This window comes from Cyrtonyx montezumae, unplaced genomic scaffold (assembly GCF_038088225.1).
Source record: "Cyrtonyx montezumae isolate F1298 unplaced genomic scaffold, pur_monq_1.0 scaffold_13, whole genome shotgun sequence".
In the NCBI taxonomy this organism is placed as follows: Eukaryota; Metazoa; Chordata; class Aves; order Galliformes; family Odontophoridae; genus Cyrtonyx; species Cyrtonyx montezumae.
In genome coordinates, this window is record NW_027071859.1 from 1600499 (window position 1) to 1626762 (window position 26264).

General features: G+C 43.7%; 2 protein-coding genes across 8 annotated transcripts in view; one reads left to right on the forward strand and one right to left on the reverse strand.

Moving 5' to 3' along the window:
* RUNX2 (RUNX family transcription factor 2) overlaps positions 1–18005 on the reverse strand; it is a 199130-nt gene extending 181125 nt beyond the window's left edge. For 2 of the 3 annotated variants that reach the window (XM_065730429.1, XM_065730428.1), the window contains exon 1: positions 17909–17985. In XM_065730429.1, the coding sequence (XP_065586501.1) occupies positions 17909–17966 (58 nt within the window). In that variant the 5' untranslated portion in view covers positions 17967–17985. Of the gene's footprint in view, positions 1–17908 lie in introns of all 3 variants that reach the window. The other variant, XM_065730431.1, reaches the window with a different exon arrangement.
* The window catches only part of SUPT3H (SPT3 homolog, SAGA and STAGA complex component), a 256585-nt gene that overhangs the window by 22240 nt on the left and 208081 nt on the right, over positions 1–26264 (forward strand). Inside the window, exon 1 of one of the 5 annotated variants that reach the window (XM_065730441.1) lies at positions 22839–23296. The exons of the other annotated variants lie outside the window; for them this stretch is intronic. The gene's annotated coding sequence lies outside the window, so the exon portion shown is untranslated. Of the gene's footprint in view, positions 1–22838; positions 23297–26264 lie in introns of those variants that run through there. 5 annotated transcript variants of the gene reach the window in all.

Genomic DNA, 26264 nt, shown 5'->3' on the forward strand with positions numbered 1-26264 from the left:
CGTTCTGTTAGCCATACACCATACAGAGAGGCATTGCTTTAATAAAGTAGATATCACCTCTTATGCGTGCGTACGCAGTTTGACTTCAGTTTAATGTTGATTTGTCTAGGAATAAGCATGGGTGTTGAAACGTTAGTATGCAGGAAGAGGCAGATCCATGAGAATTCATTTCATAATGTTCTCCTGCAAGATCTACCTGCACGTTAGTGTTTTGTTCCTGTCCTGCTAACTTAGGCACAGCTGCACTGTTGGCAGATCCGTGGCAGGCAGGTCTCTCTGCTGCAGTTATGTTTTATCCAATGGTTTTGTAAGATGCTGTAGTAAGAGTTCTTTGGCAGCATTCGTTGCTCCTTATCCACTCAGAGGGAAATGTGGACTCTTTAAAGACGGTTTTGCTTTGTCTTTAACGCAGAAAATGTTACGTGTGTTAGTCTTACAAAGTTCAGCTCATGTCTTAGCAGTTCCAGTTTCACTTTTTATAGCAGAGAGATCAGTTGTGGCAATCAAAATTTATGCAAATCTGAAACATGCCATGCAAATTGTGTAATTAAATCTAGCTGTATGCAAATTAACTGAAAAAGCTGTTGCTTTATAAGTGCTGGTTGTGCTAGGTGCTTCTAGGTCTGCTTATGCTTACTGAAGTGAAATAGAGAGTAAGTCCCCCTGTGTGGGGGATACTTAAAAATCAGGTAAACTCAATCAGCTTTAATGCATATTATATAACTGGGCTAGATACATATCTGGTGCCTTGCAAGCAGAAGTCTCTGTAGCTAGTTGGCAAGCTTCCTTATTCTCTGTTTCTCTATTAAATGCCAGTCTTACACCTTCAAGAATGAGACTTTCTTTGGAAAGCTGTGTATTAAAACAAGGTCTGCCTGTGAGTTGGTGCTGGCAGGACCTCTCCCTGTGCGTGCCCAGAGAGGGCCCTTCGTGCTCTGCAGTTAGGTGCCCAGTGCTGGCTGTGAGGTGTCATCTCAGGGTCTGTTGGGCCCTTTGGTGGTTCAGGTGTCTGACAGCTGTGTGATCAATTTGCAGGAAGAGACATAAAACACTACAGCATTTTTCTAATGAATTACAGAATTATTTTTGAGGAATGGAAGTCAAATATATTTCTAGACCTAGGATTAAAACTGCGCTTATTTGTCTTTGAGTTCTTAAGACAGATTAAAAAAAGGAAGCCCAAACCACCAGCTGTTTTTTTGTTTAGATTAATCTGGGAAAATTGACTCTAAATTCTAAAATTACTTATTCAAATGTGTATTTAAGAACTTTATACTGAGCATGTAATTTCTTAAAAGGTTTCTCTGTGTCAACATAGTGTTTGAAGGAAAAATATTGATTTATCTCTGCAATCTTTTTGAAACAGGGAATTTACAGCACTATTTTATCAATTGAAAACTGGGGCCTCAGGCAGAAATTTAGAGTGTGTTTACAGGTATAACTACTATTCTCATCTCCCTGACGATTGAAGTAAAGCTTTCCCTGCTCTGATGGGTAAAGCAAATGCAGTGTTGTGTGTTGGATATCTCTGAGCATGTCTGATTGTTTATGTATTGTCAGTGCTATTTCCTCCATTCACACACCAGTGAAGGTAGTTGTCTGACTGGATATAAATGAAACAAGAACTCAGTTACAAGCTGTTTTTGTATCACTCCTTGCTACGTGTTAGCTTGCCATGTGTTTTTTCCACGCCTGCCAACAGTTTCCATCCACTGTTGCTGACAAGCTGGTAGGTAATGTCACCAGCAATTCACGTGTGCTCTTCTGAAAAGCAAGCATCTTCTCCAGCTGATGACAGCTTCATTGCTTGGCTATTTTGGTAGGTTTTCAGTTTGAATGTGGGGTGGTGAAAGCATGAAGAACAATTGCTGCTGTGTTACGTGAGCAGTAGTATCCCTGTGTTGGTGGTTGTGGTGGGTGAAAGACTCATCTTTCTTGTTGACAAAAGGAAAGGTATTGGAATTGTTTTGGTGTTGATCATAAAAGCATAACTGTTCCTTATGCCTGCATAGCAGACTGTGTTCTACAGTCAGAGCTGGGGGCAAATTTATTTACTGCAGCAGTGTTGAAGCATAGCCAGTTCTGCACACCTACCTGTGCACCCTGGGCTGGGAGCTGCTTTGGCAGGGGGTTGGACTCGATAATCTCTGCAGGTCCCTCCCAACCCCTACAGTTCTGTGGTTCCTTTCTTATTCTTTGAAACCACTGGTAGAGAGTTCTTGTGATTGTCCTTTTGTTGTCTTAACCTTGGGGCTTTGTGTGATCGCTGTTGAACTAAGGATTAGTTGCATCTTCCAAGTCTTGGTCAGGACCTCTACCTTCAAACATTGAGCTTGACTTGGAACTCAAAGCCTGGTGGAGTTTAGGGCAATTTGAGTTGTCCAGGTCAGAACTGGAGGGCTAGAAAGCTTTCAGAAATCTGTCCAACTTTGTGAGAAAATAACCGTTACCAAAAAAGCAACAGTTTTATTTCAGTTTGTTTTTCCAGGAAGGAGTTCTTAAATTTACCTGAACCAAAACACAGCCTCCCTATAGCAAAGTCCATTAGCTGAGTGAGTCCTCTGGCCGTTTGTGCCATCAGACCATAAACAAGGCAACTGCAAACATGATCTAACTAGGTAGTTAAGCTGACAATTTAGCTGGCATTTGTTACTGAAGCACTACAAAGCCACGTGTAACTACAAATTAGAAATGAGTCACGGATCACTTCTCAAAATCCATAATAGGATATGGGTACACTTCTTTACTTGTCCTGAGCAGGATTATTGAGCAGATTATTTGGATGATTGGAAAGTTTGAGCAGGGTATTAGTACTGACTTTGGCTGACACAAATAGAGGTGTGTGTGTGCTGAAGTGTTTTCATTGGGTAAGGCCTGTTTATAAATGCAATCTTTCCCTGCAGCGAAGAGGTTTCAGGACTGGTGATATTTTTTTTGCATCACTTATTTGATTTTGGGCATGCAAACACATCTCCTGTAGATCAGTGGGGATGTGAACATATACTGCTTGTACACTCCACCATGCTTTTGTGTGTGCGTGCTTGGAATGAGCAGAAAGCTGCTGGTTCCCCTTTCAGTCAGGTGTATTAACTAGCTGAAGAATGAATGTGTGCATCTGAGCACGTCCTTCAGAGTAGCTGAGTCACTGCACAGTTTTTATCCTAATGTTTCCTTTGGAAAATTCATTATGTAGCAAAGCCTTTCCCTTTATCACTGTTTATGTTTTATTAGTCATTATTACGAGATGTACAGGACTGGGAGGGAACTGAAGATACCTACTTTAGTCTGGGTCCTTGATGGAGGGCTGTTGTCTCACCTGTCCCAATCTCCTGCACTGTGGTTTGTAACAAGTTCCACAGAGCTGCTTTCGTTTTTTCAGTTCCTCCTCTGTGTATCTAATGTAGTGATGGCTGTGCTATCTGACTTCTGTTGCTGTGCACTGTGGTAGTAAGAGCAGAACTCTTAGCACTGTATCAGGGCTAGTGATGCACGATATCAGGTAAAAATAGTGGATCAAATGTGTCCTTCCTATCCAGTCTTTCCTATTGTTTAAAAAATGACTTGGGTCGCAAGCAGGCTTTTTAGGAGCCATACAGACAAGTTTCCATACCTTGAAGACCCAGAAAATCTGATCTGACAAGCCCTGTTGTGGTCTGAATGTTGCCACCTAGTTAAGGCAGCTGTGAAATACTGAACTAATAGTGGTTTGGAGTGTCACCATAAGCTTCCTTTGCTTCTGATTTATTTGCCTTTCCACACATGACCAAGGACGAGTTGATCACTGCCTGCTTTGCAATGACTACCACAGTCCCTTTAACCTTTTTGCTCCTAATTTTCCATCGGGCGAAGAAGTTTTCTGTTTGACTGCTTAGCTTCTGTGCACCTCATGGATGGTATCTCCTATGTCTTCAATGGGCGCGAGGCTTGGCAGTGTCTGTATGTGTGAGCAGAGTGCCTTTGTGTTTAGTTTGTGAGCCTTTTCAACTTAACAGGTCGTTCTGTGTTTCCATTCTGGAGAATTTTACTTACTGAAACAGTTGATTTGTTAAGTCTGTGTTTTCACGCTTGCCTGTTTAATTGTATGCTGTTTGTTTCTCTAACTGACCTTGTTCTCCTCAGGTACTTGAGAACCTTCCAGCTTGATCTTTTAATAAATTGCAGTAAATACTGTCCTTGTTCTCACATCCATGCTGGATACATTGAGACAAAAGCAGGCATAGCATCTCCCTGTGGGAGTCTTAAAATATCTTCTGTTTTGTCATCAATATCAGCTAGTGTGCAGCACTTATTCTGTACTGAGTTTGAAAGTTCCCTTGCATGCCAGGTAGGCAGCATCAGCATCTTGTTTTCCTGGATCCAAAGTGCATTGAATCTGCCACCTTATCTTCATGAATGTGCTTTTCCTGTGGAATTATTCAGTTTGGTCAGTGTGTTTTGTTTTTAACTAACCTGTCGTGATTGTCTGCTCGTCTTCCTACCATTTCAGTTTGTTCAGAATCTCAGGAGCAGCAGTAAGCTCAATGGGAAGTGTTAGGTTATGGGGGCTGGATGCAGGACAGTGCTTTGTGTTTGGTGTGAAATGTGCTTTTAGGGAATTGAGTGAGAGGACAGAATAATTGTGTTTTGTCATCAGAGTCCTGTGCGGTGCTACTGACACAACCAAATGGGTCAGTGAGGTTTTTAAAATCCTAACTGCTTTGAATTTATTTTTTTTTAAATATTTAGTTGCAGCCAAAACCAATTTTCTGGTTGAAAATACGTTCAGCATCCTATCCAAAATAGGGAACAGCTATATTTGGTGAAGGCACAATTGTTAACATGGCTATTTTCAAGTTTCAAATATGCTTACACAAAGAAACTGGAAGCATTTTGCTGACAATATTTGCTAAGCATTTTTCCAGCAAGAACCAAAATTACCAAGTCCTGAAGATGAGTCATCAGTATGCCTTTAAAATTGTTATTTTGTGAGGAGACTTCTCAAATGTACATCAAAAGTACCGAGCCTCGAAGCAGGCAGCTTTACTTTGGGCTGAAGCAAAGAGATGCTCAGTGGGGCTGAGCTGGTGATGCCATATAAGAGTTCTGCTATTTTTATGGCCTTCTCTGATGGGAATCATCATACCTGTGTATCAGTTTTGGGCCCCTCACTACAAGAAAGATGTTGGGGCCTTGGGACGTGTCCAGGGAAGGGCAATGAAACTGTGAGGGGTCTGCAGCACAGGGCTATGGGGAACAGCTGAGGGATCTGGGACTGTTCAGTCAGAGCTGCACTGCTTACTTTGTAAGACCTAAGGGAGGGACAGTTGGAAATAGGAGTGGTGGGTGGTACATTGCTGAGAGGCAAGTTTGCCAGTCAGACTCTTTGGCTGTGAAATGGCGATGTTACGGTACTTCCACCTCTTGAAAATGTGGAGAGATTTGTTAAAGCAAAAAAAAAAAAAACCAAAAAACAACAACCAAACCTAATCCATAGGGAAATGTGGAAGAGTTATTAGGGTTGCCATGAAAACAAGCTGCGTTATTCAAATTACACGTTGCCAAAATGTGTACTTTGCCTGACCCGTGGTGCTCCCGTCGCTCTAACCTGTGTGTGCCACCGAGAAACAGCAGTTTGGGGTTCTGTTCTACTTTGTATAGCAGCAGTCCCATGCCAGATAGATAGCTGTTCCTCATCTGAGCCTTTTTCCTTCTGCAGTCCCTATAAAACAGCCTCACAAAATATGTTCCCAGAGGCCATTGTCTCCTCACTTTGCATTCCCTCATTCAAAACGCTGAAATTAAATGCTGGGGCTCCAGAAGGATCACAATTGCTCCTCTAATGGGATACAGACTCAAGTGGTCAACTAAGTGGCATTTTTATGTGCCTATACGTGTGTGCATGTATAAAACTCCTTTAGAAACTGAAAATCTGGAGGCAACCTGTCTATGCAGGTTTGCCCCAGAAAAGCTTACTCAGAGCTGCCAAGGAGGCTGGCACTCCTGAAGCTGGAAGCACACACGTTCTGTTCCACCCGAACAGAGCAGGAGGTGCCCTACGTGAGCCCGTGGAAGGGCTGTGCTCTCCCCTGCTAGGGCACTTGTTAGCACTCAGGGGAGGAGCAGGCTTACAGGTTAGCAGCATGAAGTTAGTTTTCCACCATCTGACGTTTCTTGCACTCTAGCACAGAGCAGCTTTTCTGTAGCATCAAAAGATGTTATTGTTTGCCAGGATAACTATGCTAATAGATCCCCTTGTACAAACGCATCTATTACGTTACAGAAAGGGTCTGCTGCTCCAGGCAGTTTTATGGGTACAGAGGCACTTAAACGAGGCCTTTTTCCATCATTGCTGTCTGTAAGACAAACTTGCATTTCTAACGTGCTCCAGTATTTTCCAGTAGTGGTTCCTTTCTTAAGGTGCTCTGTAATAAAAGTGACAACAGAAGTTCTGTTCTGTGACTGTAAAACCAGGAGGGATGCAGCCCTCAGCGCTGTGCGTTCATCACTGTGACTCCCAAATGTACAGAAAAATCCTTTGGCTGATGTCAGATCTGTGGATTGCTTACATTTCCCTTTGCTCCATTCCCTTCTACTCTGCGAGTATTAAAGTTGAAATCAAGTCTGTGTGTTCTGATGTGCTTCAATGGGTGGTATTGATACTGTCCCCAGTCTGCAAGTGACAACTGAACAAATGACATACTGACTGTATGTAGATGCAGGCACTCGTCTGTCCAGGTCCTGAGTGTGTGACGTGACACCTCAGTTCACCTCTGTTCCCTATAAGAATCCCTGATGTGCCTCACAGTAAGCTCTGACATTGGTCTGGTTTAGCAAGTGTGAAGCTCACATTATGAGATATTTGCTGTGTGGATGTTGTATGTTTAGGGAAAAGTTTCTTTTCAGAAAGTTTCTTAGGAGAAAAAGGCAGAAAAAACGAAATTAATGCTTTTTTTTTTTTTAATGAGAGCTTGAAAGTGTTTCAGGAAATAAAAGAATTTACTGATGTATGGCTTTTGCTATGTCGTAATAAACTGCAATCAGAATACTTGCTTGGATGTGACTTATTATATGTGCAAATAGGTCCTTATCTCTCTAATGAATCGTTTTTATGGTTTTTTTTTTATATTTTCCTTCCTTTGCAGGGTTACTGCATCTTTCTGTGTAGGTGACAGGAACCTCACTGTAAGTGGATTCTGGATGCACTGTCCTCCGAAAAACCCCAAATCAGAGCTGAGTTAAAACAGGCAATTGGTACTGCAGTGCATTCATCCCCTATGGTGTTCTTGCTGCGTTCCTTCCACTTGTGAGGAACGCGCTAGGATTTTGTACTAGAATTTTGTACTGGAATTAGGACTAAGAATCACTTTCATTACCAGATTCTCCATTTACTTAAAATCAAAGCAGAACACAGAACATAGACATGCTAATTTTCCTTAGAGGACGTATAACGGATGCAGTTGGCACCACGAGCATCTTTGCTGTCGTTAAACTAACTTTTCAGGCATTGTTTTACAGCCTGCTTCCAGCGGTAAGCAGCGTGCCCACAGCAAGCAACTCAGGGCAGTTTGCTTTCTGAAAAACAAGTGACCCCTGGTAATGTTTTGCAGCACTGAGAACAGCAGCAAATGCTGAAATATGCTGCTTTTTAAAACCTGAGCTTCAGAATAATGGAACGTGAATCGTGGCATCAGGAAACACCGATCTGAAAAGTGTACGAAATGGAAGGTGAATTGAAGAAGTTCTTCTTTAAGAGTTCTGGAGAGATGCACAAACCACCTTCTGTAAGCTCTCCGAACATAACTAGCACGCTGCTCAGTTTATTCAAAAAAGGACTGTAAATCCTGGAAGCTTGAACTTGATATGTTTGCAGGTAACATGATTGATGTGTAATTCTAGAATGAAAGGAGTATTTAGAATCTTGGCTATCAGTTCAGCAGTTATTCCTTAAACAAAGGCAGGTCAGATGTTAGCCTTGCCGTCTCTGAGTGCTGCAGTTTGGCTTTATGCTGGGGTACAGACACATCCAAACTGGCAGAGCAGTGTGAACTCGAATGCCTATCGATCACTAAATCAGCAGAAGCAGACAGGAGGAGGGGGGCTGGCCTGTCCGTCATAAGAGATTTTTTCATAACTTCTCTGAGGTATATCATATTATAAATGCATTCGAAATGTTTTGCTCTGAGGATATGTAGCATTCCTATAAAGGTTAAATCAATAAAAATGATTTGGCCACATTCCTAAGCGTGGCTAGAACAGGTAGCCCGTTGTTTAAGGTACCCTTGAATTCCTGGATCGGATTATTATGGTGCAGCAAAAAGGCTTTACTAAAGGCTTCTTACTATCTGCAGACGTTCTGTGTTTCTATCTGAAGATATCATCAGCCTAAAAAAAAAAAAAAGCCTACAGATTTTCTGAGCTACTGAAAAAAAAAAAAAAGTTTTATGTACCAAATATTGTGCTGTGTGTGCTCTAAGTTTTTTAAGGAAGTTTTGCAGCAAGAAGGGTGAAGACACGTCAATAATTGATAACAACCAGGTACGTAAGGGAGGGGAGAAGTGTTTTAAATCAGCGGTGAGAACTGTGAAATGAATGCCCATCTTGGTGTCTGTAAGTTTGCTTAGAGTATTATTTTGTGCCTATGTGATCCAATAGGGTAACTGTAGTACTGTGTGTGTTTGCTGCATCTGGTCAGTTCAGCAGGCACGGAAGGAGGATTTTTAAGTCGGATGGCAGAAACCTTGCAGCAGCTGTTCGTTTAAATTCTTCTAATTTTTGACATAGCTGATAAAATTCAGGACCCGTTAAATAGCGTTTATTTCTTCAGCACATTTGCTTGGCTCCGTGGGCAGTGTGAAGTTTGACAGGGGGGTGTTTTTATAGATTGTGTTTTAAAATCTTTCAGGGACGTGGAGGAGCTCCTGTCCGTTATTGTTACAGGGCAGCTTGTCGGACATGGCACGTGTGTGAGCTGTGCTTCCACGCTTTCATGTAGGTTTTATGGAGCACGAGCTGACTGCAGGGACGTGTCTGTAAGATCAGAGCTCACATTCTGGGGATATTCTGAGTGTATTCCCCTCAGTCTCACAGTGCCCTTTCAGAACACCGGAGCTGAAAACAGTGCCTTTTCCTCTCTTCCCGTGCTTGTTTTTCCCTTTGCGTTTCTTCATTTTGTTTTTTCCCTATGCCAAAGTGCTCATCTGATTTTTAAGATGCACCCTGAAACACAAACTCCCGAGGAGGAGTTGGGATGCAGCAAGAAGCTCCTGGCAGCTCGGGCTCTGCGCTTCAAGATGGTTTTCAGTTGTGAAAATCTGATCAGCGAATTAACCGCACATCCGGCTGCGTACATCTTTGATCAGGATGGGAACATTCCGGCTCGCGTGTGTCGGTGTAAGCAGGCTGCGCCGCGGAGCTTTCACACATGTGCACTACACATGTGCCTTGACATTAGTTAGTAAATTAATATCCTAATTGGAAGGAGCGAAATGATGGCCTTTCAAGCCTTTGTTCTGTACCTAACAACAGTTGCAATAATTTACCTTTGGGTCCGGACAAGCTTGCATCTTTTAAGATGTACTCCCGCACCATGAGGTGGCTCGCCCGTCGGTCATGTTTTACTTTTGATTTTAAAGGTGATATTAAAATGCTATGGCAGTGGGCTTCGAATCCTAAATCATCACCGAGGTCACAACTGAAGTAATTTCTGTGCCGAGTACAGGAGCACTTTCAGGTCCCCTTCCTTACATACTGTGAAATCAGAAGCTTTTCTGGTGCGTGCCTGAGCAAACACGGTTTGTGTTGTGCTAGTGAGATCGTTCCTGCTGCGGCACGGGGAGGATTTGTGCTCTGGAAGATGTATTTCTGCCCATGTGATGCTAAATTAATTTTTTTCTCGCTACCTAGATTGTGTTATTTGATTATCCACAAATGAATGAACTTTTTCCTGGATGTTGGGCTCTGTAATGAAACGGCAGTAGACAGAGCTTGCCCTCTGAATTCACTGGGGTGTTTCTGTTTATGCCTTTTAATCAGAAAGGGGGAAATAAAAATATACTGAATAGCAAGAAAAATATAGCACTTAGTTTTGAACGTACAAAGTCACATGTAAAGAAGGGTGGGAAGGAAGCGAAGTGAATGCCCTTTCTACCAAAAATCCTTTTGGGAAAAGAGAACATTTTTACGGGTGTACACTAATGTACACCGCCTAAGTAAATAGTTACTGCTTTCTGCTCCTGTCAGCTTTAAATAAACCAGTCATTGTTATGGCTTGGTTATTCCACAAGCAGCCGAGTTAAACTTTGATACCACTGATTGGGAAACTGCAGATGATGAAGTCTCTTAACGTGGATTTATACGGCTGCCCTTTCCGTAGAGGAAACAAGCTGTGCAGATTGTGTTCGGAAATGCGGTGTTTGAGTCTGCAGTGTATTTATAACAAAGCTGCTTCTGTGCCTGAGCATCGTACAATAGCTCATAGGAATTCACCAAGACTATTAATAAAAGCGTCACCCAGCTCGACTCTGCGTGTCCCTTCAGTGTTAGAAAGCAAAGCTGACACACTTTTCTTCCCCTCCAAAGTTTTCTGTTTAAAGGTACAGGGCTCTCAGCTGAGCAGGCGCTGCGTGTGGATGAAAGCAGTTCTGAGTGGGCTTTGCACAGCGAGGCATAGCTCCCCTGTCAGCCCTGGGTCCTGGCTCACCTCACCCATGGCTTTCTGAGGCACAGCGAAGTAAGAAATTGTGGCACACCGTTCAGAATTACGCTTTCCGTTCATCGTGGCTTAAACTGCCTTCTGTTTTCCATTGAATCATAACTGCTTAATCTGTGTCAAGTGACTCATGCTGGTTCTTCACGACGGCTGGCATTTATAGTCAATTATTCATGTATAACCATGTTAGTATAAAAAAAACAGGGAAGTAAGATCAATTTCTGGCTGGGGTGAGCCCGTATTTCAGGTCAGAGTTCTGTAGGAGCGTATGCAGGGTGCCTGATTTGTTTTGTCAGTCCTGGCTGCTGATCTGCAGATAAGACCACCTTGGCACACCAGAAAGCTGAGGTGAGCTAAGATGGGTCGGTCTAACATCTACACAAACAGCTTTTTTCCTGGGACTGTAGGAAGGAGATAGCAGAGGCTTGCTCCCACGTCCCTGCCTCAGAAATACTGCCGGGCGCTCTGCACCCACTGCTTCTGCCTCTATTATGTCAGTACTAGCAGTGCACTTCGAGCCCTGCAGTTAGGATGGGTTACTTTACAGGTATGAAAGGAAGCCAACGCATGGCTCTTACTGCATGGCACGTTAGTAAAGCAGAGATGTGAAGCATTGTAGATGTCCCTAGGATGTTTGTGCTGCTGGCACTTCAGCAAGACGGGCATTTCTGAACCTGCTGCTGTGACAGTGTCCTTCACCAACACATTCACAAGTACGAATCAGGAGGAGTTAGAAGTTTGAACAGTACTTGTGTGCCTGTTTGCACATACACAACTCATTACCATTTCCTACAAGAAGGAATACCCTGTTCTAATACCACACATGGCTGCATTACAACCCCGTGCTTTTTTAACTCTGCATATTCTGATTTCTGTTCAGAGGGATTGCAGACCTCCGTAGAGATTAACCCTGTGTGCAAGGGAAAGTATTTGAATACAAATGTTCATCTGCAGTGAGTTTTTCCTGAGAAATAAAAATAAGTAAAAAGAAAATAAAATCAACCACCAGATTTCTAGATTTTGCTCCCCAGTGCTGTTTTACTGGGTGTGCTTGCTAATTAAGTTAAATTCAGCTGTTAGCAAGGCTGTGCAGTGTCACTGTGCCCACCTGCTGTACCAGGCCGGCTGTCTGCATTGCTGCGTGTGCTCTGCTCTTTGCCATACACGTGTGCTCACACATGTGGGTGCACACGTGTCTTATTAGTCCCGTGGTTAATTTGGGGTGTGAGTGATACTGGGCCCTGTGAACTACAGAGTAGTGTAACTTGGGGTGGCTCTGATGCTGTGCTTCAGTGAACCACAGAGTGGGGTTTGATGTCAGACCACGATGGATAAGTGAGCAATGGGGCGGCAGCGTCAGGATCACATAAATTCGGGGGGGAAAAAGTGAATGTAAAGTGATCAGAATTTAACTCCTGTTTGTCAAGAAAGTGAATGATAATAAATTCAGAGTCCTTGTGAAACACTAGTAGCACTGGTGAAATGTAATCTGTGAAGAAAGTTAGTGACCATCAGAATCACGGCGGCCGCTGCTGCGTGAATTCCTGCCACTGTATTTCTGCCGTGGGGATTGTAGGTACAACATAGCCAAGGTTGGAGCTATTGTTAATGCCACAGCTGCCTGACTTAACGAAAGTGGTGTTATACCTGAGGGGGACAGCAGAAGAAAGCACTGTCAGCCTCTGCTGGAAAAATGAGGGCGGTTTTATCAGAGATGAGAATGTATTCTAAAAGAAAGCTTAGATAGCTCACGGTACGATGCGGGGTGCTTTGCTTTTCGCAGCGGCCCATTTATTTAAATGAGAACCTCGCCTTCTTTTGCACTTCGATGTTTTATAAATACTAATTCCAGCATAGCCCATCCTATTTAATGAGGAGGTTGCGTGGGATCATCGAACGGCCCTGATGAGAATGAGTCCAGCGTGCAAAGCGAGGCACTAGACAACCTGCGTGCCCTTTCCTCCCGGGGCGAGCTCCTCCATGGCACAGGGAGCGCACTACGGGAGGAAGGCTCAGCAGCGTGCCACAGGCACAACCAAACAGAGGTCCGGAGGCAGATGGGTGAATAATGGGTTATGATTGCTTTCAGTCGGAAGCGTTAAAGCGTTTTACGAGGTAGCAACCCGAGTTTGTTTTGTCTTTGTGCTCGACTTGAAAGCGCTCTCCTTGGGCCGTGCTTTTCCCTGCGTGGAGTGGCAGGTCTTGTATTTATTTGTAGAGGAGAGCGTGTTTATGTAAGGAAGCGCGCTCTCGGACTTAAGCTTTATTAACTTAAAAACAGAACCACCTGAGAGCAGAAGGTGCACCTCCTCTGTCTGTTCCCCGTCAGCCTTCGGAGGCTGCTTTGAAATAAGGCTGTTCAACAGGGACGTGAGGCGTGGTGTGCAGTGACAGCAGGTCGTGCTGTGTCGGAGCAGGAGCTCCTCGCCGGGGCTGCGTGCTGGAGGAGGTGCTTGCTGTGTTCTGTGGGTGCCTGCTGTCTCTGTGGTTAATTCCTAAGCCTGGCAAAATTTACAAGGAGAATCTCTTGGAAATAGGGGGCGGTTTAATGATTTATTTTTTGAATACGCTTATCAAAAGAGATGTGGTGTTTATTCCTTTCAGACAAATGAGCATTTTTCTATTTAGCTGGCACTCGGATGTTTCCCTGTTGCAGTTTCTTGGCTGGTCCTGAGAGTCCTGGATGCTCTCGGAGCCCGAGCTAAATCCTTCCCGTGCTGCAGGTTTTACCATCTGAAACTCGCTATTTATCTTGAGGCTGCCTTAATTAAAATATGATGTACCCTAGGGCGCTTTAAACGTGGCAGTTTATTGTACTTCTTATTAATGGAGTGTACTTAATGAGTTTCCAGAACCAAGTCCATCGTGTCCGCCACGCAGAGTTGGTTTCTGTGAGGGCAGCAGGGGAAGGCACGCAGCTCCACGGGCAGCACCTCTGTACCCCGACCTACAGGAGGTCCTCCTCCCACCCCCTGTGCTCCCAGCTGGGTAGATGAAAGCTTTGGGCATGGCAGAACGCAGCAGAGCTCTGCTCATCTTTTCAGCCCCTTGTGCTACAGATGGGTGCGTCCGAAGCACAGCTCCTGTTGCTGCTGTGCGCTGCGGAGGAGCATCTCTTGCAAGAATTGCTTACCGTTTTGTTCTCCTGCTTGCACTGAATGCAGCATTACGCCTTTGCTATTTACTCAAGACTGCTCTGAGCTTCTCGTAGGGAAGCCGTGTGCTGATAGCCCACCCGTGACGGACTGCTCCGCGGTCCGGTTTTAGATGAGTGTTCTCCTGAGCGGGACCGAGGAACCGCGCCGCTCGGGGGGAAGCTCAGTATTATTGTTCTGCTCTTAATGTGGGGTGGCAGAGCCTTTAAATATTTCTGGTAGAGTAGTTAATACGGCATGGAAGTTTGATATTTGTACAGTTTGTAAAGGAATTTGAGGTGTTACTCTATTTTGACTTCAGTTTTCAAGTATGCACCGGTGCATCATTAATCATAGGAAATGCAAAAATAAATAATATAGTCCCTTTGGATTTTTCATGTGAATACTTACCTTTTCCTTTTTTTGTATATACAGTTGAGGTATTTAGGTAACCCCTAACCTTTTGCTTCAACAAGGAGGTACAGTATAAAAATATTACCACAGTCTTCATATGAGCAGTTCTCTCTAAGAAAACCTCTAGATGAATATTTATTGAAAAAAAGCAAAGTTGCAATGCAGAATGACTTAGCTTGGCCTGAATATTATATTTTAGACCACCAGTGAATAAAATTAAAAGCACATGGATTCTGAATAACTAGAAAAGGTTGTAATTGATTAGCACTGCGTGAAAGTATTGAAGGAGAGTAAGTTTTGATTTGTGAATGGTTCTATTCAATAGAGATTAATCCTGAACGTTTGATAAAATCTTAGTGCCCCTAATGAGTTAGGTTTCTCTTTTTTCCTCCCCTCGGTTTATTTAACCATTAGATATTACAGCGTTCTTCTCACAAACCGCATTTCAGTCTCGGTGCTTTTTGCAGCAGTGCACTGGATTTAAACACTATCGATATTAAAAGTTCATTTCAGACTGATAATGGAATCAGTGCACTTTGCTGCCTGAGTTACATTCACACCGCGGCGTGTTTCAGGGGCTCAGTGTCCCAAACCTGAGTGAGAAGCTTTGGGACTTTGCAGCTTTCTGAATGCAAATGAGAATAGTTATTCCTGCATTCCTTCGGTGTATTTCTAAGGTCCTGTTATTTTAATTACATCGATACACACTTGTGATTAATGAGATTTTGCTTCGCATTCACAATCGTATGAGATGTTACACGGATCTGGAACGTGCACAGAGCTCTACAGCCAGCCTGTCTCCCTGCTCAGTGTCCTGATAAAAGGAAAAAATAAGGTCCCTTCCCAAACAGTAAAGTTGTTCAGAGCAGGAATCCATCATTTTATTTTTTTCCTTTGCTTTTCAAGAAGAAATGAGAATATTCTGGCAAGTGTTTAAATTTAAGGGGAGGACGTTTTTTTGTTGCTAACTCAAAGCCTTCCATTCAGATTTATCATGTCAGTCTGTTGGGATCGGTTACCAGCAGTTACATCCGAAAGGACTGATTAAATTATCAGACAGATCTCGATCTAATTCCTGCGTTCCTCTGCTATGGTTGGAAATGCTTTTTTATCACGTGTAGCTTTTGTGGGAGGCCTTTCAAAAGTACCGTACGTTCTAAAATCTCTCACATGCACAATGCTTCCTGGGTCCTCTAATATCTATGCTTATCTATATGTTCATTTTTTCACACAGTGCGTACTCTGAGGTTTATCTTTAAGATAAGGATACAGATTGAATGCTCAGGTTGAAATGATGCACCTTTATCTAAAACAGCAAGAGATCATTCCCACCGATGGGCACAGCGCACTCTGAGCCTATACAAACTGCTTTAATACAGAGCTGAATGTGAAAGTGGGGTGTGAAACACAGTGCTGAGGGTTTAAGGAATCTGTGTCCCTGTTCATTAGGAAGGGCTCCTTCCTCCTCACTGCTGTTTCCCTTTCTAAAAGCACGCAGCGACACGAAGCAGAATGCAGAGGTGGGTTAGTGCCCGTGTGAGCTCGTCACCACAGCACTGTCTTCCTTCCCTGTTATTTCTCATCACTGTGCTGCTGCTTCATTCTTTTCTGAAGAAAAACATGACCAAATGCAGCAGTCCCAGGCGGGCTGAAGTCAGTGATGGGAATAGATGGGGAAGCTGAGAGACAGCATAGAGTAAGTGTGTGCTGGGGCAGCATGCTGCCCCGGGCTGGGAAGTGGGAAGTGATGAGTAACCTTGGGCTTTTGGTCTTGTGTTTTAATACCTTCTGTCTCCCTTTCATAAGCTTTCTGTTTTAAGCGTAAGAGCTATTGATTGCATATTATAGAATTGATGGGATTTGCTGTTCTGTTTATTTGCTGGTTGTGTCTGGAGTTACTTTTTTTGCACCCAACCCGATGCAAAGAGGTTTAGGGAAACGAATGCTTCATCATGCTACAATCCCTTTCACTCGCACGAGGAGCGATCAGAAGTAGATGAATTAAGCAGTCAGCACTCCGTGTTTTGATAACTTTAGCCAACTAAATTTCTTCTAATCTCTTTTGGAAGTAAAAGCAAAAGAAAGTCCCTATACATGTAAACTGTATTTCCTGTTGTAAACACTGGGATAATGTGGTCTGGCTACACTTCTGCTCTGCTTCATTAAGACAGCAGTTTTAGCAGGAAAGCTGCTTACCATTTCAGCGTGAGCATTTCAGCCCGACGTTCTATGCCCTGAGCTGCGGCAGGTTCTGCTGTCGCCTCTGCTATCTAGGGCAGAAATCAAGCTGTCCTCTCCTCTGTACGGAGCTGCTCGGCACGCAGCCTTACTGGGAACCAGTCAGAGTGGGGGGGAGGTAGGAGGGGTAAGAGGAACTTCGCTCACCGCTTCGTTACAATGCAAGCCTCACTGGGATGCGGCCACTGCCAGCGGTCCCAGCATTGTTTTCCTTACAAGGGGGGCAGGGGAGGAAAAGAAATAGATTTAACTGCAACCCCAAGCTAGTTTCAACATGATGGACACCATTAAGAAAATCTTGTAAGTTTTCCGATTTCTTTTTCCTCCGTCTCTCAGAGCTCTCTGTTAGCTTTCCTGACCTGCGTCAGTAAAAGATGCTTTCAGGATCTTGCATGTGCTTCTCACTGCTGCTCAAAGGCAGCTGGAATACAATTTCCCAATGCTTTTTAATGTAACTTCATTTTTCTTGCAGAGAAATCACTCAAAATCGTATTTGCTTGTATTTAATATTTAGAAAGCGAGATGCTTTGTACCGAACTTAGAGCTGTGTCGGAGAGGGAGAAGCTGTGAGAAAGGTGTCTGTCTGCAGTGTGCTTCTGGTTATGTGTGGGCATGCATGGATGCACTACACGTAGATGTGCCTCAGTGTAAAAACCTGATTTCCTAAAGGAATCTGTTCTGCCTATGGAAGCAGATATTTGGCACTGCTCTTCTACAGAGGTTTTTGAACCCCACTTTTGGTTAAAGCTGAAATTCATCGCCACGTTACGTAACCGATTTCGTGAGTTAGTATCTGTGTGCACAGATGTTTTGCCCCACTTGTAACAAGTGCAGTGGGAAGGATTTCCTTTTAAAACGAATATATTTCAGAAACCAAACAAACACAACAACCACGTTTTGCTGCGAAACGAGGGCAGAGAGCTACAGATTTACACTGCTACACACACTGTAAGATGGGACGTCTGGGGCAGCTGTGGGTAAGAGGAGGCTGCCACGCACTGCATGCTGCTCGGTTTCATCAAGCCCAGAGCAGAGGCAGCCCTACATCACGAAGCGTGCGCCCGGTAGGACACATATCTCCTCAACCTGTTGGATACGCTTTGCTCCACAGCCCTTGCTGAGCTGCCCCTTGCTGCTCTGCCTCTCTCCCTGAGCACCGTAGCGGTGCCAGCGGAGATAACGCGCTGTGACCTTCGCAGCCACGCCGGGAGCACACCTGCTGCCAGCCCTGCACGCAGCCCCCACGGCTCTGCTCGTGACCGAACCCATTCCCACGTGAGCACCGTTTGATGCTGCCTGCCCTTCTTCCCCTGCGAAGCCAGCGTGCTGTCTCCCCACCCTAGCATCCCGTCCAGCGCTTTTCAGTTTCCCGTCACCGTACCCCGCGTTGCTCGCAAAGCTCCACCAGCGGCAGACAGAACAGCGCAGCACTTACCCCAGAAGAAGTTCTGCTGACATGGTGTCACGGAGCTGAAGAGGCTGTTTGATGCCATAGTCCCTCTGGTTTCAGGCAGAGCTTTCGCCTCTTGGTGCGAATGCCTCTTGGATCCTCAAACTGCAAACACAAACCATAGCCAGACCTCGTTTTAGTTTTGCAGCGTCCCTGGATGGCATAGACTCAAGAGATGGCTTTTTTGCTGTCAAAAAATTGGGTAGCACTGGTAACGTGTGAAAAGCGAGGAAACAAAACAAAACAAAAAAAAGAGAGAGAGAGAGAATGAGCAAATATTTGAAGGACCTACTATTACTGCATAGACTGTGGTTAGAGAGCACTTACTGACTCTGTTGGTCTCAGTGGCTGGTAGTGACCTGCGGAGCTTAACCATTTAAAAACCAGAGGCTTCTTTGCTGTCCTCCTGGAGAAAGTTTGCACCGCACTTGTGGTTCTGTGGTTGTTTGTGAGGCGAATGAAGCATTCACACAATCCAAAAAAGCAAAAGCTTTAAAACTCCTTTTTTTTGCAAGCACTGTTACTGGAGAGAGAGAATCATGTGGCTCGTGACATCAGAGGACTCGCAGAGGACTGCCTACCACTGGGGCTTGTTCTTGCTCTCTCCCTTTTTTTTTTTAATTTTTTCTTTTTCTCTCCCCCCCCCCTTTCTTTTTTTTTTTTTTTTCTTTCTATTTTGACAAAGGGCCGTGGTAAGGCCCTTCCTGGCATCCAGAGGGATATAGCTTTTTAATGTTTGTGACTCACGAGGGTTTGGAGGCAGTACAGAGTGCTGCAAGAACCCAAACTCCTGTACAGTGAAAGCATACGGACCGCAGAACGCTATGAGTTCTCTCAGTTCAGGTTCCCCCCGCTCTTCTTCCCCCTCCTTTTTTTTTTTTTTTTCTCTTTCCTTTTCTTTCCCTCCTCACTGGAAAAGTGAGCAAAAAAAAAAAAAAAAAAAAAATTGGCCCAAGTGTCTGTGTGAAATTCTGAACAACAGTGATGATTTACAATAATTTACATCTTTGGATTGCATCACGGTCTTGGGTCTGCTTCACATTTGCTGGGTGGCTGGATTCCTTCTGTTTCCCTTTTTCTCCTTGTCTTCCTCTCCTCGTGGGTCTGTAACTCATTGTGAGCAGCGGTACCTTGCGAAGGTGCTGGCAGGGGATCCTGGGCCACGGATCCCTCTGCACATCTGCCCTCCTGCCTGCCTGGTTACCTGCCTTCCTAACACAGCTCCCCGATAGGCAGTGCAAGCCGAGGGCGGTTAGGTTGCTCTCTACCCGGGGCAAAACGTTGTCCTTGGAGGTCAGAAGCGGCTTTGCTGCGCTCTCTGATGCTTTCAAATGCAGATATCGCTGGGATTGAACACAGGCATCGCATAACGGGGAGGGTTTGATTGCCCTTCTGTTAATTGCTCCTTATAGCTCGTGTTCAGGAGGGATACAGCAGACTTCGGCTTTTGGGGAGACTATAAATAACTTTATTCGGCAGTTAATGTTAACACTTAGTTTTAAAATGAAACCTAAATTTGATGCACATGTAAGATTTAAATGCTTCGTATCGTATGTGTGCATGTGTGAATAATATTTTTTATATACTTAACATATTGTAACTTTGACTTTGATTGTGTAATATAAGTCTTTACTGTACCAGTACGGAGCGGGTTAACAAAAGTGGTATTTTTTTGTTTATAATAGAGGCTTTGAAATAAATTGCAAAATGCTGTGCGTAGTAAGGAATAATGTGCACAGACAGTGTGTATTAGTAGTCTTGATTTGCTCACTCAGATTCAGAACGAAATTGGAAACATCTTGGAGAAAGTATCTCGTGTTTTTGCCGCTCTGGACGCGGTGTCTGTTCTCCTGAGCCTGCTCGTATCACACAGGCGCTTTCTGCTTTTGGCCGAGCGATTTTATTTGGTCGGTTGTTGCCGCATCCGTCGTTGGGAGGGGAGGAATTGTGTCAAACCTTCCCAAGGTATCGTGAACTTTCGTTTGGGAAGTAAAGCCCATCTCTTCGAGGCCGGCATCCCTTCCTCGGCGTTCTCCTCTTGGCCCTCAGCCGTCCTGGCCAGAAGTGGGCAGCAGCGGCCGGCGGGGCGGCTGGGAAAGACAGGAGCCTGTCTCCTCCTGTTACAGCAGTGCTGTTTAATTCTCCTGGTGCTGCCTTCCCCTGCATTTCTTATTTTTGCAGCAAGGATAAGAACATCAGTGGAAAGAAGCAGAACAACATTTAAAACGACTCGAAGATGGGTCGCGTTTTCACGTGAACAGAGTACCCCTGGTGACTGAGAGCGGTGGGCAGCTCCTGCCTGCGCTGCCTGGAGCTCCCAGCCCTAAGCACCACGTTCCTGCAGCCTCCAGCTCCCGCTGGGTGCTTGGTGGGCAAATCAGAGCTGCCCTCCTCCAGGCCGCTGCGTTGTGATGTTCCACACTCGCTTTCGTTCACTTCAGTGGGATTCATTTGCACTTTCACCTTTCCTCTTTGAGCGCTGAGCTTTCTACGGAGGTCTGAATTGTTAAATTCCTCGCATACAGCGTGTCTTGCCACGGCTGCTTTATTTTCTTCTAATGCTTTCGGTTGTGTGCAGAGTGATCTGGTTGCCACCACTTGTTTTGCTGTGATAACGTTGAGGTTTTTTTTCCTTTTCACTGCGCAGTTTTTCACCTGTGACACCAGGAGCAAGGCCACTGCAGTGAAGTCTTCGTCTAGTGGAGCAAAATACATTAACATGAGAAGAACAAATCGTATCATGGGGTAAATTATATGTAGTTTGCAGACACATCAGGAGACCAAACCCTTTTATTTTGTTGTTTACTAGGCAGTACAGAGAGCTTATAAATCAGAGCTGCAGAACTGCCCTGCAGCACGGCGTGCACTTTCAGCGAAGCAGACATGTGAATCCCAAAATTCACTGAGTGAAACAGCATCTTGATTGCAGCCTTTTGTTTCTGAGGTGCATCTGTACAAATCAGAGTTCCTGTGTGAGTTCTGTAGGGGAGCTTTGAGTCACGATGATGCTGAAAAAGGAAGTATTATGCTGAGGGATTTCTTTGGTAAACCCTGAGCTTGGTCTTGGAGACAAATGGAATAGTTGACTGCAATGCAACACTAAATGATAATTACACCTCTTACTTCTTTAATTTGGAAGTACGTTTAGGTTCTTGTGAGCCGTGCTTTATTTCCAGACTTTCTGCCTTATCCTCCCTCCAAGCACGTGATATAGGAACAGTAAATGAGGATTATTTATACTTCAGTGTTTGTTTTTTTCTACAGCTAGAGAGGTAGAAATCCTCTGCTTACAGTGATGGGATGACAAAACTTGTTAAGCAGCAGCATCTGCTTACAAGTCACAAGTAGATATGATAACAAGACGATTTTTATCGTGCAGAAAGCAGTTTCCTCAGATGCAAGTGTCAATTGCAGGTGGTATTAAAGCATCTCCTTGTGCTACCTCAGCATTTCATTTTTTTTTTTAAAGGAGAGAAGCCTCTCTGCTTGGCTGTGTTCCTGACTCAGTGAGAGGTTACAATTTGTGGAGTGATTGTACTGTATTTTTGAATGGCTCTTAGCATTTACATATCAGCATATTTTTGCTGCTGGACTTGGGTATCTTGTAGGCTTCTGGTTTCCAACATGTGCTGCTGGGACACGCAAGCTAACACATTAAAGCAAAAGCTGAAACTGCCCTTTAATTAATACCATCATAACATCAAGATTGCTTCAGTGCACATTCCCTGTCTGATGCTGCCTACTGGGGATGTGAGGAGCAGCACGGAGCATCTGAGTTTCTTCTGCCTTCTCTCTAGGATGTTTTCTACGTGACAGCTTTTCTCACTATAAGGTGTGGTTTGAAGTATGGTGGACCTGGAACTTTGAACCAGATAGTGGGGGAAAAATACTGCTCCATTTACAGCAAAAGCAAAAGTGGCAGCTTTTCTGTACCGTAGAATCGGGCTACTGAAAGACAATAAATTAAACTGAGCTGCTACTGCAATTAAAAGGATGCTCATCTTCTGTTAATGAGTGAGGACAGCATTTAATAGTGACTAGCAGTGCAGCGTTTGCATTGAGTTGCTGGGTTTCTCACTTCTATATTTAATAGGAAAAGGTATTCTGCACTGAAGCATTCTGTCCCTGATCAGCTTTGAGTAAGGGTTTACATCTCAGGGTTCAGATAATCTAATCTCAGCTATTCTCACTGCTCAGATGATTTTATTTTCTGACAAGTGCTATTTCCTCGTGTTCCTCAGTTACGTCCCTTGCAGAATGCACAGCAACTGAGAAAGCACTTCTGATGAGATGTTACGTACCCTAAGCAAATGACACTGAAGATTGTCCTAACCCTGGAGCTGTTTTCTCCTGGCTTTTTTTTCTCTCTCTCTCTCTCTTTTTTTTTTTTTTTAAGCCAACTTGCAGAAAATATGGGAAACTTGTCTCATATAACAGCTGAGGATGTGGCTAGGTTAAGGCAGGAAACTGCTACCCACAATGCAATGTTACATACACTACCACTTAATAAAATTTATTTCAAACATGCTACTGACAAAACCAAAGAAAAATAATATCCTAACTACGCTAGTTAGTACACTAAATATATCTAGGGAAAAGTGAAAGTAACCTCTCCGGAGCCTTTCTTGCTGTTAGGATACGATGCCACCAGTAGTTAAATGAGAGCGGACTCAGCAATTAAAAGCAGTGACCTATTTTTAGGAGATACATCACAATGGAAATCAGTGATTATGTATTTTTTAATAACAGCCAGCGTTCATTTATGCGGGGAGATGTGAGAGAAGCTTTCTCCCTAGGATTTTCTGGTCGTCAAAATCTCCTCTTGCGTGGTTCTACAAGTGGCAGCTTTTCCTGCTTCCTCCTGTTAGCACCGACTTACGTTTACCTGTAGTGTGAGAGGCTGCCCCTCTCACTCCATCTGCCTGCAGGGTGGGCTGCAAGTATTGCTGGTGTTGCGTGGGGAAGGAACCCACGTTTCACCTTCCTGCGTGGTACAAAGAGTTCAGGGATCTTTTTGCTTCATTTCATTGCCTGCAGCCTGGTAATTTCTGAGAGGAAGCTAAGTTCAGTTAATTTCTAAGGGGGGGGGTTAATAATCTTGAATCTTTAGTGAATCTTTTTAGGTATCAAACAGCTATATTTAAGGTCACTGATGCCGCTTTGCTGTGAGCGACCAAACCCTTGTTCTAGGTGAATTCTGTTTGCTTTAGTTTTCAAATGGATGTATATGTAGGGTGATCCTCTCACGGAACATTTCTGAAGTGTTCGCCTCTGTAGTTAAAGAGCACTTATCAAGAACAGCTGCTGTAGCACTGTGGATCCTATCCATGGACTCATGGTGGTCTGCTGAACAACGTTCTTCAAGTTTGACAGGTGAGACAGAGACTCTCCAGTGCCACTGCTCTTGGATGAATCTAGCTGTGGTTGGAGAAAGTGCATCTTGCCAAAATGTATGGGTAAGACCACACACAGTCTTTAAAATAGTTATTGTAAGCTTATTTTTAGGCAATATGTCTTGACAGTTCTTTGCATGCCAGCTTCACTGCTGCTTATAGGTTCCTCATTTATTTTTGTAATGGCCGTTGCAGATTCAGATCTACGTTTGTAAAGCTTTTGCACAGAGTTTACACTGGAAAACTAACGTACTTTCGGGCCACGATCAAGATTTAAATAAAATATTAAAGCAGATTATTCACGCTGTTGAGATTTGGTGTCAGTGTTTCCACATTCAAGCCCATTTTCAGGGGCATAGTTCAGCAGTAGAAATTTGCTTCTGGTTTTAAAATCACACCCGTTTCAGTAGCTTCTGGGTGAAAGTCTACAGCAGTGCAGATTTAAGACGTGAAATTAGCTCAGAAAGTAATAAAAATGATTTTTTTAAGTGTTGCATAATGATCAAATGGTGAATTTAGAATCTGCCTTTGATTTCTGCCCTAACCCCCAGATGATATTTTTCATGTGTATTTTAATGCGTAGAATGATGTCTGCATCCTAAGTGTCTGCTTCAACAGTTGGCTTGGTAATGTGGATTTAAAACATTGTATGCTCAACTGACAGTGGGGAAGGAGCTTTCACCCTGCAGGATTTCAGAGCAAACAGCACCATTTTGGTAACTTCCAGAACAGATGGCTTCTAAATACCCCGAGAGAAATTAAATAGAACACTGGAATGGGATATCATAAACCATTCATTGGGTGGAGATGCTTTAAAGTTATGGATTAATAACAACATGCTTTTTTCCCCTATTTCTGTATTTTTTCAGCTAATCTTGCATAATTAATGGATGACTGTTCCTTGATGAAACATTGCTCACTTTTTTATTACTTAGTATTGCATATTACCATTGCTTATGGCAGTGGACTTTACAGACAATTAAGGAAATAGTCACTGCCTTGAGGAGTATACAATTAATTAAATAAACCCAGTCCTTTAAGATATATATGAGAAAATAACTGATAGAATGTACTGTCATAAAAGCATTGATTGGGAGAATTTCATGGAGAAGGGAGAGCAGTAGGCTTTAATTTCATGATGAGTTTTCTCTGCACACTGTAGTATGAAGGACGTCAGTCAGTTTTGTGTCTGCTTGGTGCTTTTGGTTACTGGAATTGAATATGATCCCTACTCATCTTGGCTTCATCTCCATAATTGGTGGGGACAAAAAACCAAAGCACCCTATTTCCTTTTGTGATGTGTACAAGCTGAAATAATTCCGTACTAATTTATCATACTTACATAAGTCTGAGATCCTCAGTCTTGCAAACAATATATATTTTTTTAAGCAAAACCAGTTTGATCTTTCTCTCCTTTATCTCTCCATATCCATTTTTTTATCATCATATTTAATACCTGAATTGGTTTTGTTTCCTCACAACAGTCTGAGCTTTCCCTTGTAATAAAAAAATGCATGGGGGGGGGGGGTTGGTGGAGAAGAGAGCTCAAAATAGTTCAGGAGAAGGCTGAAAAGAGAGTGAGAGATGGAAATGGATGGAGTAAGTGTTAAAAGAGGACAGTTGGAATGCCTGTTTCTTTTGTTGCTATGGAATGAGGTCCTTCTTTTTAGCAGTATGGCTCCTGTCTTGTGTAGAGGGATATTGAACGTGAGGAGAAATGAAGAAACTGGGACAGGATGAAGAACAAAAACCACACATCCCTTCCCATGTTGACTGGAAGACTGGAGGGCAAAGAGAGAAGCACTGTGCTGTGCACTGAGAGCCTATTTCAGGCAGGAGGAGCTGCCTGGCTCCGTTCAGTGCAGCACTCAGCTCTGTTGAAATGAACTGGGGAACCTAAAGGACACTAGAGCCAAATCAAGCTCCGTGTGTGGAGATGTTTGCATGACATTTCTGACACGTGGCACATTCTGAGCTGCAGAGCTGGTTCACTGGTTTTTCACATCCTCAGGTGAAAGCAGGCAGTGTTTAATACCTGCACCTACTTCTCCATGCTTCTGAAAAGTCAAATTTGCCCTTGTAGTTAAAAATCTGTTCTGTGATTTTGGTGAAGGGGTCTGAAGATCGTTCGTGAGGGGGTTGAAAAGCGGGTGAGAGGGGTATTAATTGATGGTCAAATTAGCAGGTGTCAGTTCGGTTCAGAGTTGTTTTTGTCACGCTCTGAGTAGCAGACTGCTGAGGAACTGAGTGGTGGTAATAAAGAAAATACACAGAAATGAATTACAACCATTCCTTCCACTTCTTTCTTCCCCGACTTTCCCTTCCCACACATGAGGGAGCAGAGTGGTTTTCAGGGAGACCTTGCGATTGGGTTGCCAGAATCCAGACCTGTGACTTCGAAGATAAGTAATGCAAGCTTTGAGGAAGTATTCTATGCAGATAAAACATCATTTTATTTTGAAGACTTTTACTTTTTTTAAAAAAAAATATATATATTTTGCTTTAGCCAGTTACTTCTGTTCTCTTTGTACGGATAGATAATCATTTGTTTTAGGATATCCACCACTGTGTCTACTGAGAGACACTAATCGGAGTAGGCACCCAATACTCTCTGAGTATAGGCTGTTGGGTGCATGGATGCTTTTAACTTGACAGCCAGCCTCTAATTAAAAGAACTGTGTATTTCCTCTTGAAGACAAAACTCAGGTTCTGGATCTTGACGTTGTAGAGGAGTTTGGGGTGAGGGACCATAGGTTGGACTTGGACTGTTTAGGGAACATCATACTTCTTTGTATCGGTAACGTGAGGGGGTTGGGGTCTGTGTGTAGGGCTGGTGCTAATGCGTGAAGTGAAACTGAAGGACTCCTTAACCGTTGGTGCACTGGGACTTGAGTGAGAAGTGTGGCCTTATGGGATTTGTGAAGCAGGATGAAAGACTGCATTTTTGT